The 20,024-nt window shown below is 42.1% G+C and overlaps 1 protein-coding gene across 1 annotated transcript; it reads right to left on the minus strand.

The window, feature by feature from the left end:
- Positions 1 to 11,444: 11,444 nt before the first annotated feature.
- Positions 11,445 to 14,300, minus strand: s1pr3a (sphingosine-1-phosphate receptor 3a). Its single transcript, XM_033964953.2, has 2 exons — positions 14,111 to 14,300; positions 11,445 to 13,617 (listed from the first exon to the last, which is right to left on the minus strand). The coding sequence occupies exon 2, from the start codon at positions 13,566 to 13,568 to the stop codon at positions 12,396 to 12,398; it is 1,173 nt and encodes a 390-aa protein (XP_033820844.1). The 5' UTR covers positions 13,569 to 13,617; positions 14,111 to 14,300; the 3' UTR covers positions 11,445 to 12,395.
- Positions 14,301 to 20,024: the final 5,724 nt, after the last annotated feature.

Consider the following 20,024-nt stretch of genomic DNA (forward strand, 5'->3'; position numbering starts at 1 on the left):
CGTGACATAATCTGGATCTCAATTGAAATTTGATAAATTCCACAGCACTGAAATCTTTGTGTTTGACTCTCTATTATAAGATATAGTCCGTTCTTTGAGGTTCATGTCCTTGTTTTCCTTTAAAATGTTCTACAAGTATACAGACATGTGCAGCTGTCATCTCAGAATAGATTTATGCATACAGCGTCACAAGGGGGTGTGAACAATTTGCCTCTGACTGCAGCTGCTAGAGCTCAGATCTACTGTGAGGAATGAGCACCTGTGACCACCACTGCCGGGGAACCACAGAACATGTACACACACAAGGGACTCCACTCATCACCAAAGTACTGTGCTCAGTGCAAAGGCTCCCACTGATCAGAAACAAGCTTTGAAGAGACAATGTACTTAAACTGGGTACATTTACATGGCTAGTAAACATCAATAATATGACCTGATTATTATTGTATGTTTACATGCACAAAGGAAATCTCATCTTCAAAAACACCTGTATGCACCAGTTCAATAATGGATTTTTAGAGTAGCCTACATAAAATAACTCTCAATAACTTTCTATTTTCTCTTTAATATTTGTCTTTGCCACATTAATTTGCCCTTTTTGGTACAATTGTGCACAGGTGTGACCAGTCAGAAAGAAATCCAATTGCTCACATCAGATCGAACTGCACATGACATTTCCATAATCTGATAACTCCGGAAATCAGATAATGATCAGGTTTCTGGTGTGCGTGTAGATATAGCCGTTGTTGGCCCCCGTTGCCTGTCCTTATTGATTACAGATAGGTAAAAGCTTTATTGTGTTCAGTTGGATTGGTAAGGCTAGATTTTCTGTTTTGTTAAAATCATAATCCAACATTGTTGCCATGGAAACAATCAGCATAATCTTTTTTAAGCCCCATTCAAGTGTTAAATCTTGTTCTTTGTATACACTCCTTTCAGTGCATCCTCGACTGTATCATTTGCATATTAATTTGGCATAGTTTTTATGCCAAATGCCCTTCTTGACAACCATCCCTATTTTACCTGTGGTCATGAAAAGTAGCACAGAACTTCAGACAACAAGGAGAGGAACCCAGTGAAATAAATCATAACTGCAACAATAAATATTTTTGTCCCTGAAGAACTATTATAGGTCCTTTCAACACAATGTTAAATATAGACCATTCTATAAAAGACTAATGCTTTTAATAGCAGTGTCAGTGTTTTTATATTTCTATATCTGTCTGAAAAATACTCGTTTTGAACTACCTCACAGATTATTCCATGAGTTGAAACACATGTTGCCTTTTCCTCAGATTGCACATTTGCAGCCCTCACGCTCTTCTCTGATTGGTCCATTTCACAGTCCAAAACCTGAAGGCAAAAACCCAACCAGCTGTGTACACTCGATCAACACCACAAGTGAGAGACAGGACACCATACTCCACCCTTGGATAACTTTTCCCCAGACATGCTAATCCCTGCAGTTGTGCCGGGCGGCCGCATAGAGGAGATAGATGAGAGGTCAGAATGAGCAGGTGTGCTGTCAGGGCCCCCCCGAGCTGCGCACTGCAATCAGAGAGAGTTTGGAGATGAAGCAGCTGGTGTCCAGGGAGATTAGGGAGGGGAACCAGTGATATTTACTTAGGGATAGGATCAAGAGGGAGAATGGTCCTCCATCACAGCAAGAAGGAAGTTACGTTATTTAATTGCTGAATACATCAACTTTATATATATATATATATATATGTACTGTTTCACCCAACGTGACCTCGTGCCCTAATTGAGTGTTACAGCCAGTTAAACTCTCCCTTGCATTTGTTTCCTCCAAGGAACAGGCAGGTGTCGTATTTTGGCAGGCTTTAATGCAAAAAAGTGTGAAACTGCAACACAAAACACAGTACTCAGTAAACACAGGGCAAACAGTGTCTATACTATACAAATATAAAAGGCTAATGCTAACAAGAACTTAAACTGACTTTATTATCCTATCTGAACCTAGCGTTTATAAGATGCAACAAATTTGCACAAATTGCTGTAAGTATAGCTCCAAACATTGATATCAAACACAAAAACGTACTCATATTGTTGCTCAAAGGATCAGAAATGAGTAGATGGCATCAGATAGAAAAGAAACAACACATGATGAACTGATTGTCACTTCTGCAGCTAGTGGTTTGCTTCTGGCCTCCTACTGGCTGAATCTATTGCTACATTTGCGACTAGCGCCCTCTAGCGATCTGGCTGAACAAGATATAAAACAGTTCCAATACACTCCCCGCCTGGCATTATTTTAAGAATGCCACTATAAACTAAACAGTGGGAGATAACAGTAAAATACAGTCTGAGATAGGTCTGGAGAATGTCTTTGTAGTCTTGTCACGTGCCACTTTAACCTCGATCTTCCTCACAACTCCATCCTTGCTTGGAAGAGTCTTCACGATGATTCCCATGGGCCATTCATTCCGTTTTAGTTGTTTGTCCTTCAGAAGAACGATGTCCTTTTCTTTCAGGTTCGGCTTGTTGCATTGCCACTTCTGACGACTCTGAAGCATGCTGAGGTACTCTCTTTGCCACCTGGTCCAGAAGGTGTCGGCAAGAACTTGTACTCTTTTCCACTGGTGTTTGAGCATGTCTGCATTGGTGAAATCTCCTGGTGGAATTGGGATTGCCTTTGTCTTTTGAGTTAGCAACGTCATAGGAGTCAAGATCAAAGGTGCGTCCGGATCTGAGGAGACGGGCACCAAGGGCCTTGCGTTGATAATAGCTGTGACTTCAGCCAGCAGTGTTGTCAGGACCTCGTGTGTAAGTAATGGATTACCTGCTTGCAAGAGCATAGAGTCAAGGATGCGCCGTGCGATTCCTATCATACGCTCCCATGTGCCTCCCATGTGGGATGAGTGAGGAGGATTGAACACCCAGGAACATCTTTGTTCACGTAGATAGTCGTCCACACTTGTGCTACCAGTCTTTTCAGGACCCAAATTCAACTCCTTGGATGCGCCAATGAAGTTGGTACCGCAGTCGGACCGTAACTGTTTAGCAGGCCCTCTGATGGCAAAAAACCTACGAAGAGCGTTGATGAAACTTGATGAGCTTAGTGTCTCAATAACTTCAATATGAATGGCTCTTGTAGACATACAAGTAAACAGGACTGCCCATCGTTTGCTGTTAGCGTGACCACCTTTAGTACGGCGTGCTGTGACCTCCCATGGTCCAAATACATCCAGGCCAACATACGAAAATGGGGGATCAGTTTGTAAACGTTCCGCAGGCAGATCTGCCATGATTTGCTGCTCTGTTTTTCCTCGAAGCTTTCTGCAAGTAACGCATTTATGGATGAAACTGCTGATGGATCTCTTGGCACCAACCAGCCACAAACCACTTGCTCTCACTGCTCCCTCAGTGAAGTGTCTTCCTTGATGCTTGACAGCTTCGTGATGATGTCGAATGAGCAGGGTAGCAATGTGATGTTTTCTTGGGATCAGAAGGGGATTGGCTTCCTGACTTGTGAACCTTGACTGTGACAAGCGTCCTCCTACATGGAGTAGATCTTTGTCATCAATGATCGGCTTAAGCTTGTACAGAGGACTGTTGCGTGGCAGATCTTGTTTGGTCTTAATGCGTTTGATTTCTTCAGCATACACTTCATGTTGGACACATCTGATGATAGTGTACTCAGCTTGAGTTAAGGCTTCTTCTGTGAGACTTGTTTTGCAGAGGTGCCAGCCTTTACAATCTTTGGACTTGAAACTGTGGGCTACGTGCTGGAGGTATGCTACTGCTTTGACAAGAGAGATCCACTTTGAGAATCGTTCAAAGCGCGTGGAACCTAAACTGCTTGATGTGGTTCTAGTCACCAGCACAGTAGCGTTCTGTCGAATTTCCACATCTGAATCTGGGTCAACGAGTTCAAATGGGCCTTTTTTAGGAGCGACACTCTTGGGGTTGAGAAGAAATGCTGGGCCAGACCACCATGTTGTGCTTTCTATTTTCTCTGCAGCCACGGAGCGAGAACCATGATCAGCTGGATTGTGCTCAGTTGGGACATACTTCCACTGCTCAGGAAGAGAAGATTGCTTGATTCTCTGGACGCGGTTGTTCACATAGACGTGGAATCTTCTGTTTTTGTTGTGGATGTATCCCAACACTACTTTGCTGTCAGTGAAAAATGTGATTTTGTCAATCTTGATCTTCAGCTCATCTCTGAGAAGCTCTGACATTTCTACCGCAAGCACTGCAGCACATAGTTCTAATCTGGGAATGGTGAGCTCTGGCGTTGGAGCGAGTCTGGCTTTGCCCATGACGAAACCAACTTCGTTGTGGCCATCTTCATGTGTAGCTTTCAGGTAGGCCACAGCTGCTATAGCTTTTACTGAAGCATCTGAGAACACCCAGAGTTCTAGATAGGTGACTTGCGAAATGGAGAAGGAAAGGTAGGTACGAGGAATGTGTAGGGTTGTAAGGTGCTGCAATGAATCTTGCCATCTTCTCCATTCATCGTACATGTCTTGTGGTAGTGGGTTGTCCCACTCAATATTGCGACTGGTGAGCTCCCTGAGAAGTAGTCTGCCTTTGATAGTTACAGGTGCAAGGAGCCCGAGTGGATCAAACAAACTATTTACAGTTGAGAGTACACCACGACGAGTGAAGGGCTTCTGCTCTCGTGGAACATCGAACGTGAATGTGTCTGATGTGGTGTTCCAAATAACACCTAAACTGCGTTGGACTGGAAGCTTGTCTGTTGTCAGATCGAGGTCTTTGATCTCTTTTGCTCTATCTTTAGGAGGGAAGGCACTCACAACTTTGACTTTGTTGGATGCTATCTTGTGGAGGCGTAGATTAGAGAGAGCAAGCATTTTCTGGGCCCTCTGTAGGACATCAATTGCCTCAGCTTCTGTTGAGAAAGACTTAAGTGCATCGTCGACATAAAAGTCTTGTTCGATGAAGTAGCGAGCATCAGTTCCATATTCGTCTTCAGCTTCTTTTGCTGCCATCCTCAATCCGTAGATTGCCACTGCAGGGGAGGGGCTGTTACCAAAGACGTGCACTCTCATGCGATAGTCCACAACATCCTTGGTCGGGTCATTGTCTTTGTACCACAGGAACCGAAGGTAATCTCTGTGATCCTCCTGGACAACAAAGCAGTAAAACATCTGCTCGATGTCAGCTGTGATAGCAACAGGTTCCTTTCTGAACCGGAGGAGCACGCCCACGAGTGTGTTATTAAGATCGGGGCCGGACAGCAGGACATCATTGAGAGACACTCCATCAAACTGAGCACTGGAGTCAAACACCACACGGATTTTCCCAGGCTTCTGTGGGTGGTAGACGCCGAAGATGGGTAGATACCATGTCTCTTTGTCTCTGGGGCGAGGTGGTGCGAGCTCAGCATGTTTGTTGTCAAGCATCTTCTGCATGAACTCAATGAAGTGTGCCTTCATATCTGGCTTCTTGTCAAGCGTGCGTTGGAGAGACCCAAGTCGCTTTAGGGCATAGCACCTGTTGTTTGGGAGAAGGCGCCTTGGGCTTCGAAATGGGAGTGGTGCGACCCAACTGTTAGTGTCATCTTTGAAGATCTGCTCCATCTTTTTCAGAAAGATGAGGTCTTCAGCTGAGTGTGCAAGGCGGTTGTCTTCACTGGTTTGGCAGAACACAGTCTCTCCTAAGCTTTCAACTGTGGTCTTTACTTGTAGGCTTGGAGGTGGCGGTGGATTGGAAATGGCTTTGGAGTTGCTCAGTGTGAAGCTCTCTTTTATGTTGAAGCGACTGTTGCAGGGAGTGAGATAGCTTGGGCGACCATTGTCCAGCACATGTGTCTTTAGAGCATTTACTTGGCTTGGCTTGTGAGTGCTACCCAGACATACATCTCCGATGATGACCCAGCCTAGGTCAAGCTTCTGTGCAAATGGCTCGTTATGCTTGCCGCATATTTGTTTTCTGACCTTGTGGATTCTCAGAAGATTCCGTCCAATCAGCAGCAGGATGCCAGCGTGTGGGTCAAGGGGCGGTATCTCACTAGCTATAGCTCTCAAATGAGGGTGGTGCAAAGCAGCTTCTGCGGTGGGTATCTCGTCCCTATTGTTGGGGATATCGTTGCACTCTATAAGCGTGGGGAGAGGAAAGCTAATTTTTCCATTAAATGACTGAACAACGTAGTCGCAGGCTCTTCTGCCACTTACTTGTGTCACGCCGGAGCAGGTTTTTAGTGTGTAGGGTGTGGTTGTGCCTTGTATTGCAAACATGTCAAAAAACTCGGTCTTTGCTAATGACTGATTACTTTGATCATCTATTATTGCATACATCTTTTTCGTGTTGTGTGGCTCACCTTTGGGGTGGACTTGCACCAAGCAGATCTTGGAGCAGGACTTTCCAGTAATCTCGTTTCCACATACCTCTGTACATGTGGCTGTAATGTCGGTGCTCTGTGTGACTTCTTGCTCCCCGCCATGCTCTTTGGGGGATGGAGGAGGCTTTGATGTTGGTGGTGCAGGACCTGGGTGAAGAGCTGCTAGATGCCTCTCGCTGTCACACTCTTCACATTTTATTGTAGCCTTACAGTCTTTCGCTTGATGAGTGGTAGAAGCAAGGCAACGATAACAGATGTTATTGTCTTTGAGGAGCATTTTTCTATCTTCCAACAGCATTGTTCTGAAACCTCTGCATCTTTTCAGTGGGTGTGGTTTGTGATGTATGGGGCATTCCTTTTGAATGTCTTTGCATGTGTCTGACACTTCTATCTTGTGCACTGTAACAGATGGTCTTTGGCCATAATTACTAGTTGGCTTTCCTTTTTTGTAACTGACTGTTGGCTGAACAGGAGGGTTGTAAGCTGTGATGAAGCTAGGGTCATTTCTTGCTTTGGCTTGGCCTTTCACAAAGTCCACAAAGACTGAGAAGGGAGGAAAGCTTACGTTATGGTCTTCTTTATAGCGTGACCCTACCATTGTCCATCTCTCTTGAAGGTGAAAAGGCAGCTTTTCCACAATTGGACTCACTCCTCTAGCTGTATCAAGGTAACTCAAACCTGTTAGATAGCCATCTAGTTTTGCCGCTTCTAGTTCACACAGTAGGTCTGACAGGTCGCGGAGCTTGTGAGGCTCTTTGCTTGAAAGCTTTGGAAAGTTCTGTAATCTTGTAAACAGAGAGTTTTCTATTGCTTCTGGTGAGCCATAACATTCTTCCAGTCTCGCCCAGATCATGTTCAGCCCAGCATCTGGGAATCTGATGTTAACTGCCTTTAATCTTTTTGCATGTTCACAAGACTCAGGGCCGAGCCACTTGATGAGTAGGTTAATTTCTTCGTTAGCTGTAAGACCCAAATTTCTGATGGTGCTCTGGAAAGTGGCTTTCCAGCTGAGGTAACTCTCCGGTTTGTCATCGAATTTAGTTAGCCCTCCGGTTACTAGTTGACTTTTGGCTAGGAACCTGGCAAGGTCACTGGTAGTGTTATCTGCACTGTTTGGACTTGAAAATTGCTTTGGCTGTTGACCTATGTCTCTTAGTGGTGGTCGCGTGGCTCCATCTGGTGGCTGAATGGAGTATTCGTTTATTTTTTGTTTGGCATGGAAAGGCGTGTAAACATTTGGTTGGTATGGTTCTTGAAATGTATAGTTATGTTGAAAAGTCTCTATATTTTGAGAAGGCTCATTGTTGTGACTGTGCTTAATTATATACTCACTCACTTTTTGCTCTGTAGTTGGTTGTAAGGGCAAGAAACTGAACTTGTTACTTTTCTCTGCTTCCTCGAACTGAGCTGCGGCTGTCTCCATCACCTCAGCTTTGGCCATGGCCGCGTCCGCTTCCTTCTGGAGGCTGAGCACATCAAGAGTTGCTTCTAACCTTGCTTTTTCCACTTTGATGCTCAGTTCTTTCTCTGCATAGGCTAGCCTGGCTCTGGCAGCTTGAGCTTCTGCTTGTGCGTGTGCTGCAGCCATACTGACTCGGCTTGACACTGACGACCTTAAAGATGCACCAGCTGATGAGCGAACAGTCAATTTTCCTGAATGTGTTGAGGATGTTGATGAGTGTGCTTTTGGTGAGTGAGAGGAGCGGGACTTTTGGCTTTTAACTTCTTCTTTCTCCATAGTAGTGTTTCAATACAATTGCAGATGTCGAATGTGTTTTCTTCCACCAACCGTTCACCGTGGTCCCTCGCAGAGCGATATGATTTCACTGTACTGTTTCACCCAACGTGACCTCGTGCCCTAATTGAGTGTTACAGCCAGTTAAACTCTCCCTTGCATTTGTTTCCTCCAAGGAACAGGCAGGTGTCGTATTTTGGCAGGCTTTAATGCAAAAAAGTGTGAAACTGCAACACAAAACACAGTACTCAGTAAACACAGGGCAAACAGTGTCTATACTATACAAATATAAAAGGCTAATGCTAACAAGAACTTAAACTGACTTTATTATCCTATCTGAACCTAGCGTTTATAAGATGCAACAAATTTGCACAAATTGCTGTAAGTATAGCTCCAAACATTGATATCAAACACAAAAACGTACTCATATTGTTGCTCAAAGGATCAGAAATGAGTAGATGGCATCAGATAGAAAAGAAACAACACATGATGAACTGATTGTCACTTCTGCAGCTAGTGGTTTGCTTCTGGCCTCCTACTGGCTGAATCTATTGCTACATTTGCGACTAGCGCCCTCTAGCGATCTGGCTGAACAAGATATAAAACAGTTCCAATACAATATATATATATATATATATATATATATATATATATATATATATATATATATATATACAACAACAACAACAAAAAAAAGTTGATGTATTCAAAATTAGTATTTTCAACTTTTAACCTGAAATGTTGATGTGATACGGATATTTAAAATTTATTTTACTGCAAATAACTAAGCAACACCCTGTTTACACTTTAATTTACCTTAAATAAATATGTTATTTTTAATACATTGTCATAATGCCAAAAGGAGGAATACTTGCTGATTGTGATAGAGTAGGGAGCAGTCCTCTGCTGCCTTTATACATGATCTATAGTAAATCAAAATATGTTAATTGTCCAACTGGCCCATGTCCTTATGATGTCCTGGGATGCTGTGATATGCTTCAGCTATAAATAACTAAATAACTTTATTTGATTTAAAAAACAATATCCCTATGCTTTTTTTTTTCAACTCATAACTTCAAATAGAATCCTGATGGCCTGCAGTGAACCTGAGAATTACTGACAGCGGGATGTCCAGGGGAGATGCAGCAAAGGACTGACCAACAAATTGAATCCCATCCAGCTCCTCCAGTGGTCTGCCTCTAGGCTGCCCTTTGACCCTGAGCCCAGCACCTCATTCGGCTGCTCCCCTGAATAAAGCCCTGACCCAGCCAAGCTTATCTCCAGAGTCCAACTGGGCCTCCTTTGTTCCACAGGTAATTACACTGTATTGAATGTGTCAGATCTGACAGTGCAGATGAGGAGCCAGGTCCAGTGCATATAATCACATGAAATCACTTGAAACCGTTAAACTGTTACTCCTGCATAATGAAGACAGAGAATATTTTTTGCCCGAAGAAGGCTAGTTAATTTTTGATTAAGTTTTTGGTTAAGATTTTATTATTTTGAAATCAGAAACAGTGGATCAGTGGCGACATGAATAGCAAAGGTCTAGTTGCATGCATGGAGTTGAAGTGGTCAGTTGAGGTAAAACAGCATGTCTTTAATACTATCTTGAAGCAGAAATAATTTCACTTGAGTACAGATTTTGAATTAGTGTTCCAATGTTCAAAATTGCCCCCTCACCACCGCCCAGTGCTTCTCTGTGATGACAGAAGTGTTTCATATTGGCTCATTCAGACTTCATACCAGATGGAGGCTTTGTTCTGTCTCTCTCTCTCCAAAAACACACATTCATGTCTGTCGGCTAAACAAGCCAACCACAACGGGACAGCGAGATAACCACTCTCTTACAACGGTGTAAAGCATGGATTTCAGTAACAGGGGAGGCGGCTGATACTTTTATCCTTCACGTGTTCACATGGGTCTTATGCAAATGTCCATTATGCACCGAGAATGACACAAATGCAGCATGTCTAAGCCTTCAAAGAGGACTTGTAATGCTTATTTGGTTAACACGATTTAATAAGGTGTATGACCCAGTTAAATGCACATTTTGTGGTTCATGCTCTGTAGCTTTATTGTTATAATAAATGAAAAGATATTATGTAAAAAAAGATATTAAATATGGTGATAAGGCTCAAAATCACATCAAATATAATTCGCTGGATGTATTTTGTAATATGTCAAATGACTACTATGACTTGTAATCATTTTTTGGCATTAAAGAGACAGTAAGTAACATTTTGATTACATTTCGTAAACATGACCCTAGACAGGAGATAGATGTGGTAAAATTAGCTTTTACTGTTAAAAAATAGTTGATGATGATTTATCCATTTGAAGCACTGTACATAATGACCAAACTGATGAGGTTATAATCAAGACAAAGTCTCTCATTTGGGTTACCAGTTTCAATGCATGGCAACCCAAATGAGAGTTTCAACTTTGAAACTGGGTTGTCACTTTCAGTACTGAAATCCTGTTAGTAAAGCTCAGGACTGTCTCATTAGAATACTCACTATGAACTCCTACAGCTTCAGCTCTTCATCAGTCAGTGCTAGTGCAGCCTCTGCAGCTCAGTGAATTTGGGATGACAAAACTGTGTATGTGTCCTCTGTGTGGGTTAAGACATTAGCAACCCAGGTTCTGTTGTGATTGCAGTACTTGTGATTGCAGAAATACTCTCCATATTCTCACTTTTCTATATTTTGGCATTTCCCAAGGTTCCAGATGGCATGAGGCCACCAGCAGCTCAGTCAAATTTAGAGAGGAAAGTGCTCAAATGTTTGTGACAGGAAGCAGGCCCTGACCTTTATACTGGAAATGTTAGGCTGATGTGGCACTGCTCCCACTGTCTCTCAGGAGGACTGTATGAGGTAGGACTCTGAAATGCTCCTGTCTGTTATTCGGGACCAGTGACAGGCAATCTGTGTCTCAATGAAATTTCAAGGTTCACTGTAACCTTTTGAATAAATAAAAGATTATTTGATTGGTATGAAAATTGTCATACCATCAGATAGCAAAGGGTGGATTTTTACTTATTCTCCCCAGCCTTGTGTGCTGAAAATAATGCCACTTTACATTGCATTATTCATTCATTCCATACTCTGTAGTGGTAAGCTACTATTGTAGCCACAGCTGCCCTGGGGCAGACTGACAAAAGCGAGGCTGCCAATCTGTGCCACTGGACCCTCTGACCACCACCAACATCCACTCACACACTGCATTCATTCCTTTCTGCTCTGTCAGATGATATTTTGTCATAGTAGTACACCTAAGTATTTCATTATGAACAATATATGCTTTGCCTTAGCATCATTTAGATAATCAAATGGAAATTTTTAAATGTCCTAATTGTAAGACAAGGAACAGGACACAAATCCCAGAAAATGTATTTATTTGCTGTACAGCGTTTACAGATAAGGCACCTCAAACATGCATGACACACACGTGACTATAGTGGTTGACTGTGTGAGTGGTTCAATAATGAAAAGTGTTGTATTGGTCCCACTTATAGGATCGTTTAGATCCACAAAGGACCCAAGTGGACTAAATGAAATCTACTGAACACAGATATAGCTCTCTGGCGCCACCGTGAGGACAACCATCACATTACTACCTTTTAGTGGTAAACCTAATACATTTCAGCTTTATCTTCATTAAAATGCGACATGAATGGTATAGTAGCCTACTGCAACCCAGAGGCCATCTGTCTACTTGAATTTGCAGTGCATTGCAATCAGTAACAAAGACTAGTACCATGATGGTTTTATACACAAAGAAATGCGTTAATGTGTTTTCACAGAAAATAAATAGTTTTATATACAAAGTAAAATACATATAAACTGAAAGATATTGCATATACATGCAGAAAGTGCACAAAACAGTTTTATCTTCTACACACAAAGATAAAACTAAACACATCCAGAAGAAATCCGGCCTGTGGTCAGTTCCCACAAGAAATTGACTTCACTTCAATGGTGTAATACTGACAACACTGTTCTTCTTTGGTGTGATCCACGCAGATGCAGACTACTCTGCAATACACAATTACTTTTTCCAACTATTTGCCATAGTTTGCTTACAACATTATGGACACAAAAGTATTTTCCAAAACAATAACAAGAGTGTGGTACTGCATATTTAAATACTCATTTGTCACATGAAAAATACTGACAAACCTTTGTACTGTGTAGTTGTGCTTCTGCTTTACATCTGTGCCATAAGTCTTTAGTGATTTGTTTCTTTTTGCTCACATGACCCTAACTGCCTTTACTTTGTAAATAAGTGTGATTTAATTTCATTTGTCATGGTAACAGTCATGTACATGTTTTAGAACTTGCTCAGCTGTGGCAAAGCACCTGCCTTCACCAGGACAGCAGACAGCAGGTCTGCAGGCCCAGAGGGGTGGGGCACTGTTGCACAGGGGTCTTTGCTCTCAGAGTTCACTGGTCCTGGGCCCTTCCCTCTGGGGAGAGTGCCCCCTACAGGCCCCAGGCTGCTCTTGCTGTTCTCAGCTGTGGGGATGATAGTGTTCAGATGGGGGTTTCCCACCCCGGGGTTCCCGCTGGGCTCCAGACTGGCCTGACCACAGCAGAGAAGTTTAAAAAAGGCGGCTCTCATCTCTCGGCTGGACAAAGTGTAGATGAGGGGGTTCAGGGCTGAGTTAAGCACTGCCAGAGCTATGAACCAGTCCACCTGGTACAGCACGGGACACCTCTTCGGACTACACCCCACATCCATCAGCAACAAAAGGAACAGAGGAGACCAGCAGATGATAAACACTCCCAACACTATCACAACTGTCCGGAGTAGAGCCAGGGACCGCTCTGAGGGCCTACTGCTCACACGGCGCCCACTGGAGGTCACCAGGCGGTATATCCTGATGTACAGGATGACTATAGCCACTAAGAGGGCACTGAACACACTGATGCAGAAGGCCACATAGCTCTTATCGTAGAGTGGCAGTACAGTGGAACAAGATGACATCTTATTGAGGCAATTCCAGCCCAGGCTGGGGAGGGCACTCAGCAGAACTGAAACTAACCAACAAGCTGCAAGCAGTCCTAGAAGTCTCCCCCGCCCCGCCGTCTCACACGGCCGCAGCCTCACCATGGTCATATGTCTTTCTATCCCAATGGCCAGCAGGCTGAAGGTAGATGCACTCAGGGCCACAAACATACTCCCCTCCCGGGCCAGCCACTGCACTGGCGTCAGGAAAAAGGTGTTGCGTCCGGAGGTGAAGATGTTAACCACATAGGCAACTCCCGCCAGCAGGTCAGACAGGGCCAAGTTTCCAATCAGGAAGTACATTCGACTGTGGAAACGTTTGTTCCTCCATAGAGCCAGGAGCACGGTAACATTCTCCAGAACAATGAGGATACAGATGAAGAGCAGCAGGGCAGTCTTACATGCCCCACTACCACGAGGTCGGTCCCACTTTCCCGAGTTGTTATAGTAGTCAACAATAACGAGGTTCATCCCCTCCTCAAGCTCGGCCCCCATGGTCACAGAGCTGTCCCACGTCAGTCAAACAGCAGAGGGCGCCACAACACTGTGGAGACAAGAGTGGACGTGCCATTAAACGAACGCTCATGTTCAACACTATAAAGACTAGAGATGCAAAGGTGAGAAGTTTACAATAGTAGACGTAACATCGTGTGGACACGCAGCGTGTGTCGCACTGAGACTTGAAACACAAAATAGGCTGTTACAAGCTTTGTAAACTGATGAGTAGGACTACTACAGCTCTATAGAGAGTAAATAATTAAACAAAAATATATGTGTAAAGCACACCTTTAAAACTACATCAAAAGGCCTATTCTATCGTTAGTATAAATTCAGATATCTAACGTGTCCTAGCTTTTAGTCATGACTTTTCTCTTGTCTACAACTGAAAAAGTAGTCTACTAATTTGCATATAATGTTGTTACACCACCGTTTGACCACCACCTTTTGTTAAGCCATTTTCATACTATTTTTACACTTTATATTGTGCCGTGTAGAAGTTCTTGTAATAAGTTGACAAACATTATTAATAAACATACCTTTGAGTAGGCTACTTTTCTTCATCTAAACATCCCGGGATTCGTCTAAATGCTGCGGTTTCACTGATGCTTCCAAACGTTTAATATCCAGAGGAAAGGGCACATCAAAAGTCTACACTATGTCATGGTCAAAATAACAGTCTCCTCTCTCTGCTTTGGCCGTTTGCTCAGGTTGAGTCTGTTGCACACTGGAGCTGTTCACTCCCTGTCCCACAGCTCTCCTCTAGACGTGGGCGGGGCTGAGGTAAGAAAGAGGATGGACCATCAATTACAGTGAAGAGGGCGATTAAGTGCACATTAAAGTACTAACAGTGACATTCTAGTGTTTTGAGCTAGTGCCCTCTTGCCATGGGAAAGGTAAACCTGTCCAGACATGAGCACATAATCATTTGCTCTATTTGTTACAGGCAAATAACCTCATTACTTGTTTAAACATATTTTGCCCCCAAGGCGTCATTCTGCCACCTACTTCACCATATTTTTAAACCAATCCACGCTGTTGGTGTTTAGTTGGCAGGAGAAATCTGTGCCTCTCCTTGGCAAACCTGCCCTTCCCCTGGCTGGAAACTCAGATGTGACTCATTTATTTTTTAATGTTGGTGTATTATGCCCCTAAACTGGTGGTCCAAACTTTAACTGTCAGTCGCATTGTGCATTAAACCTAAACATGTTTTCCTGTTTGTTTGTTTGTTTGTTTGTTTGTTAGGCCTATATGTAAATTAGATATTAAGTGCATACCAATGGAAAGGCAAGTCAAGTTTATTTGTATAGCACAATTGGTACACAAAGTCATTCTAAGTGCTTTAAAGAATAAGAAAGATATTAAAATCACAATACAAACAAATCAAAACATACATAATCATAAATAATTATCACAAAATTAACATCAAAAGATAATAGTGCAGAATAATCTAAATCTCTCAGTCATATGCACAGCTAAACAGAACTGATTTAAACTAAGTAGAGACCTGTCTCACATCTTCAGGAAGAATCATTGTCAATTGCAAAATATGACAAAAGAATGCCTATTTGATTAACTATTACTTTGTAGCTTATAAATTCTGCTGAACTGCTGCAAAAATACGAAACAGTAAACTCAAAGACAGTGTAGCACAACATTTTCTCCAGTGAATTCCGTTGGTGTAACAAGCATGTAAATACATTTTAATCAAAGCTATTTGGGCACCCCATTTAGACTAACTTAAATGTGACATTACTACGGGAACTCTTTGGAATTGTATATGGTGTGTGGTTTTGGTGCAAATTGCTGAGGCCTGTGTCTGAGCAGATAACACCTCTTCTTCTGTGGAGTTAATCCGTCCCACAGCAGACCTCCGTTAGCCCCCTGCTCCATCAGCGTCGGCATTGTGTCCCAAACTCCGGCCCCACATTCCCATGACATTCTCACCAGTCACTTAATGCAGCGCACGTCATACAATTTACTGTAGGACAACAGCCCAGGGCAGATGGGACAGTTGATGAGAAACACAGAAAGTTCATGTTTGTTTAAAGCATGTCCCCTGCAACCCTCTGAACAAATCAGTTTCCAAAATGAGTCACTAATAAACTGATGTGTAGATATAATAAGATATAATGAGCTGAATATCTTCTGTTAACACAAACAGCACCCACAGTGATGTTCTTCAGTGATTGAACACACTTTATGACTTAATGTTTTGCTAAACTGGATCAAACCTGAGAATTTAACACTTTAAAACCACAATTTGCCATAGAAAACTGAGAGGCCTTATCATTTGCAATGTCACTAAGAAATATAGCATTATTTTTCCCACACATTTTCTTATTGGTATTTCTGAAGGGACCCTGGGTATATGATTCCCGACAAAGTGTTTCTGACAGATGTTGATAAAAAATGACTGAAGACAGAATCAGGCAGAGCATACATAAGTTATTGCCTGACAGCTTTCCCTTCCCGCTCAGCGTTCCCCTGGTATCAGTGACTTCATGTTGCCCATGTCAGAGCCACCAGAACACACTAATGAATGATCCTAGCTGTTGACTTTACCCTGAGCTGCTAGTGATGCCGAATACTGGGACATGCCATTTATAACTGCCTGAAAACACCCAGAGGCCTTGGTAGTGTGTTACTGCCTGATGGAAGCTTCCTGGATGTTTGGGCCTGAAAATACAGGAAGTGTAACTATAGGTTGGAACATCACAAAAAATAAAAGCTGGGCTCTGAGTTGTATGCTAAAGAATGTGGAGACAGTGGGAAAGAGCTACGCCAGTGGAAAACCCAGGTCTCTGGGGCAGTCTCCTCTGAAGCTAACGTGTGCCCAGTGCAGATGGCTCACTGACACATGGGAAATAGTCTTTAGCTAATATGCATTAGTCATTTACAAAAACACTTGACTTAACTGTCATTGAACTGGGGCATTGAGTCTTGTGTGTGAAAAATTATAATTGAACTGTTTTTGGCCATACCACTGAGAATGTGTGATCTGAGCTCTGAAGCTAAGTAGAGTCAGATCTGCTGGGAAGTTGGACTGGAGACCACTGTTGCTACAGAATTAGCTTGACATCACCAAGTGTGGAGTGCCCAAAACTGTAAAGTGACTTTGAGTGTCTAGAAAAAGCTTCTATAAGACCAATGTATTACTGTGTTACTCAAATGTGTTTCTAAATTCTGTAAAACTGTATCACACCTCAGGTACATCAGAATAAACTCCCATCTCCCTTACTCCCATCAGTAAGAAATGATAAGTAAGCATTTTAAAAATGGGATAAGTCACACTTTGCTTCAATCTTTTAAACAAATGCAGTTGATAAAAGTGCTGCATCTTCAGTAATTAGTGATTAAAAACACACACAAAGTCATGAAACAATACTGAAACACTCTAGACAGAATTTACACAAATGGCTTCTTTTAACGCTTGGTTCGATTATATATTGCTTCCTTTACTTTCCAACACATTTCACCACATTCTCCACATATCTCCAGGCCCTTCGCAGGTTTTTCTGTGCGGGCCACACCGGGACCATCTGTGAAGGAGGTATAGTCCTAATCGAGCCTAAAAGATCTGTGTGCTGCTTCTGTGGCTTTATCAGCAGGACTCTTAGATATGTGGGCCACAAGGTGACCACATGTCTGAGCCCTGCATCACTGCCCCTGTCTGATAACCTCTTTATCACTGTCCCCACTAGAATAGGACACATCAAAGAACAGGCCTACTATGTGCATGTATACTAAGCTAAATAGAGATTTGTGCTCCCCGTAAATGTTTTGGTCCTTTGGCATGATTTTATCTACAGATGAAATACAAAAAGACTGGAGCTATGTTGCCTGGGCATATATTTTGAAGTATATTTTGTATTTCATTATGATTTGTCAGAAGATTAGATCTGCTAAAGTCCTCATCCTGGATACAATCAAGCACACTGACAGGAGGAAGACATGGGTTATCAACAAGGAAGTGGCAGAGGATCTGAAAAAGTATTACTGTTACTGTAACTCAGATGCTGTGCCAATCTCAAATTCTGATGAAAGAAAAGACAAATTGAAAAAAAGAAAAAGCACAAATAAATAAATGCATACATAACAACTTTTGTTACCTTCAAGGAGTAATAAACAGTAACAGATACAAACAGCCTCTTCTCCAGTCTTATATTGTCTCTGTCCTCCTGCATCCTACAGTAAGTGATAGTGACAAGATGTTTACCTATAGATGCACTGTACAGGTACTTAAATCAAGGTATGATTTCAAATTTGGTTTAAAAATGTTGAAATGTTGAGGAACTTGCAATGGTTTTTCGCACTTACATAAAACTGTATACATCTTTCAAATTTATAAGTGTCCCTGATTTCATTCTCACTATCAGCTCTGGTGTCGCCCCAAATCCCAAATGTCAAATTCTTTATAATGCTGTATGTTTTCTTTCAAATCAGAACTTTCAATTCTAAATAACAGTGAGCCAATTCCAGCACAAATACCCTAAAAATAACTTGGACCTCAGTCATGTAAACAATCACAACCAACTTTTTCTCAGAATGGCTGTGCTTGATGTCTGGGAAAGCTGGTTGAAGAATGTGTGAGTGTGCGCTTGGTGTGTAAGACAAATGAGTGTGTGATGGTGACCGTGATCTGTATCTGTCGCAGTGTTGCCCTGCATCCTTCAAAGCACTACCAACAATATTTACTCAGCCCACAAAGATCTCAAGAGCGACTTCTACGTATGCATCTCTATAGAACCGGTGCATCCTATTTTTAAACCCTTTGTGATTCTTGGCCAGACGTCTCTTGCTTTTCTATAAGACCAGGTCATAAGTTTACTTCCCTCGAGATGTGGAAACTAATTTGATGTCACACACACACATATGTTTCACTGACCTTGAGTCAGACATATCATCTACCACCTCCAACACCACCTAACACTAACAATCCCCTTGAGTGCTGAAAACCCCCAGTTTGAGCCCCATGCCGTCACCAACCAATCAAACAAAGGGAGCAAGAGCCTGAGAAAGCACTCACCATGGAAAAATCATAGCATCTTAAAATGCCATCAGAACATATTTAGAATGGCTCCTCAGAAGTAATGGCTTAGGATTAACACACAGACGTTTACGATGTACTCTATTCTAAGATTTTTTTTAAATTAATATTGAATGAATGTAATAATGAGCGGTTGTCTACTAGAGCGGTCTACAGCGCTTTATGGGGGGTCCCCAGGGGTTCATAAAAAAGGACCAAACTAGACTGCATGAATTATAGAGAGGGAACTACATGCTTGAGTATTTTATAATGATTGATGTTCTATAATATATGAACTACAAAACAATTATATTTTCCTTATAAGACACTAGTTTGTCCATGATGTTAGGTCGCAGAATATCCACTGATAAAAGAGGGTTCGCTAGAAGAAAAAATTTTACCACTGTAAACTGGAGAAGTTTCAACTTGTCGCTTCAGGCCCTTATGACAAGGCATATATAATTCAATAAAAACATATAAATGGTAAATTGTCACAGGGTTCAAGAATTGATCATATGGCTCAACTTTGCTTCTATATTCTGTTTATTGTCATAATGACATTATAAAATACAGATGTAAAACCCCATTGTACGAATTCAATATATGAACTGAATGCCGTATACTTGTGAATGAGAGAGAAGCAGACATGTAACTGCAAACAGCACCATGTGACAGTGGCTGTGGCTGCACACAAAGAGAACCTCACTGCAGATCTGCACAGAAACAACTACAGTGACCACTCAACCAGCAACAGCAGCAGGACAGGCCAGACACAGGGTACGGCCTGCATAAAGCTTCCTGGCTCCAGAAGTGAGCCGAGCAAAATAAAGACTAAACATACACTTCACATGTGATTTCACAGGGCCACAGTGATAAGTGACTATAGGATTAAAGCAAATCTTTACATTGCATCACTGAGTAAACCCAGTAACACATTCTTGAGTGGGATATCTAACAAAAACAGGTCAATAATAAAAACCTTAAATCCTATACTTAAATGCATCTGTGTTACTTTTTAGGTGTAGGGCCTTGCTTGTCTCCACGGAAATATTACTGCTTTACCTGAAATGTTCCACCATCGAGTATTAAACTTATTGTTTCCAAAGAGACAAGTTGGTGACCTCACCAGGCCAAGTCAATTCTGTGGAACAATCTTGCACAATAAGAATGCATGTTTCCCAAAGTTATTTTGAGCAATAAAATACCTGCAGTAGGTGAAAGTTATCATCTGGAAACCTTTGTTACCATTCTATGTCAAGAAAGCGAATCCTGATTAAGAGATTGTGACGTTTTATAGTAACATTTATTATGCAGCTTTATAGGATATTATATTATGTAATTACTGTCCATCTGTAAGACATATGCGCCTCTAATAAGCACTGTGTGTCTGTCTGTTGTACCCACCTGTGTTTATGTGAAGACAG

Source organism: Periophthalmus magnuspinnatus, chromosome 4 (genome assembly GCF_009829125.3).
Source record: "Periophthalmus magnuspinnatus isolate fPerMag1 chromosome 4, fPerMag1.2.pri, whole genome shotgun sequence".
Classification (NCBI taxonomy): Eukaryota; Metazoa; Chordata; class Actinopteri; order Gobiiformes; family Gobiidae; genus Periophthalmus; species Periophthalmus magnuspinnatus.

What these genes read in the sequence shown, in the direction of transcription:
- s1pr3a (XM_033964953.2), bottom strand. Translation starts at nt 13,568, where the DNA reads ATGGGGGCCGAGCTTGAGGAGGGGATGAACCTCGTTATTGTTGACTAC.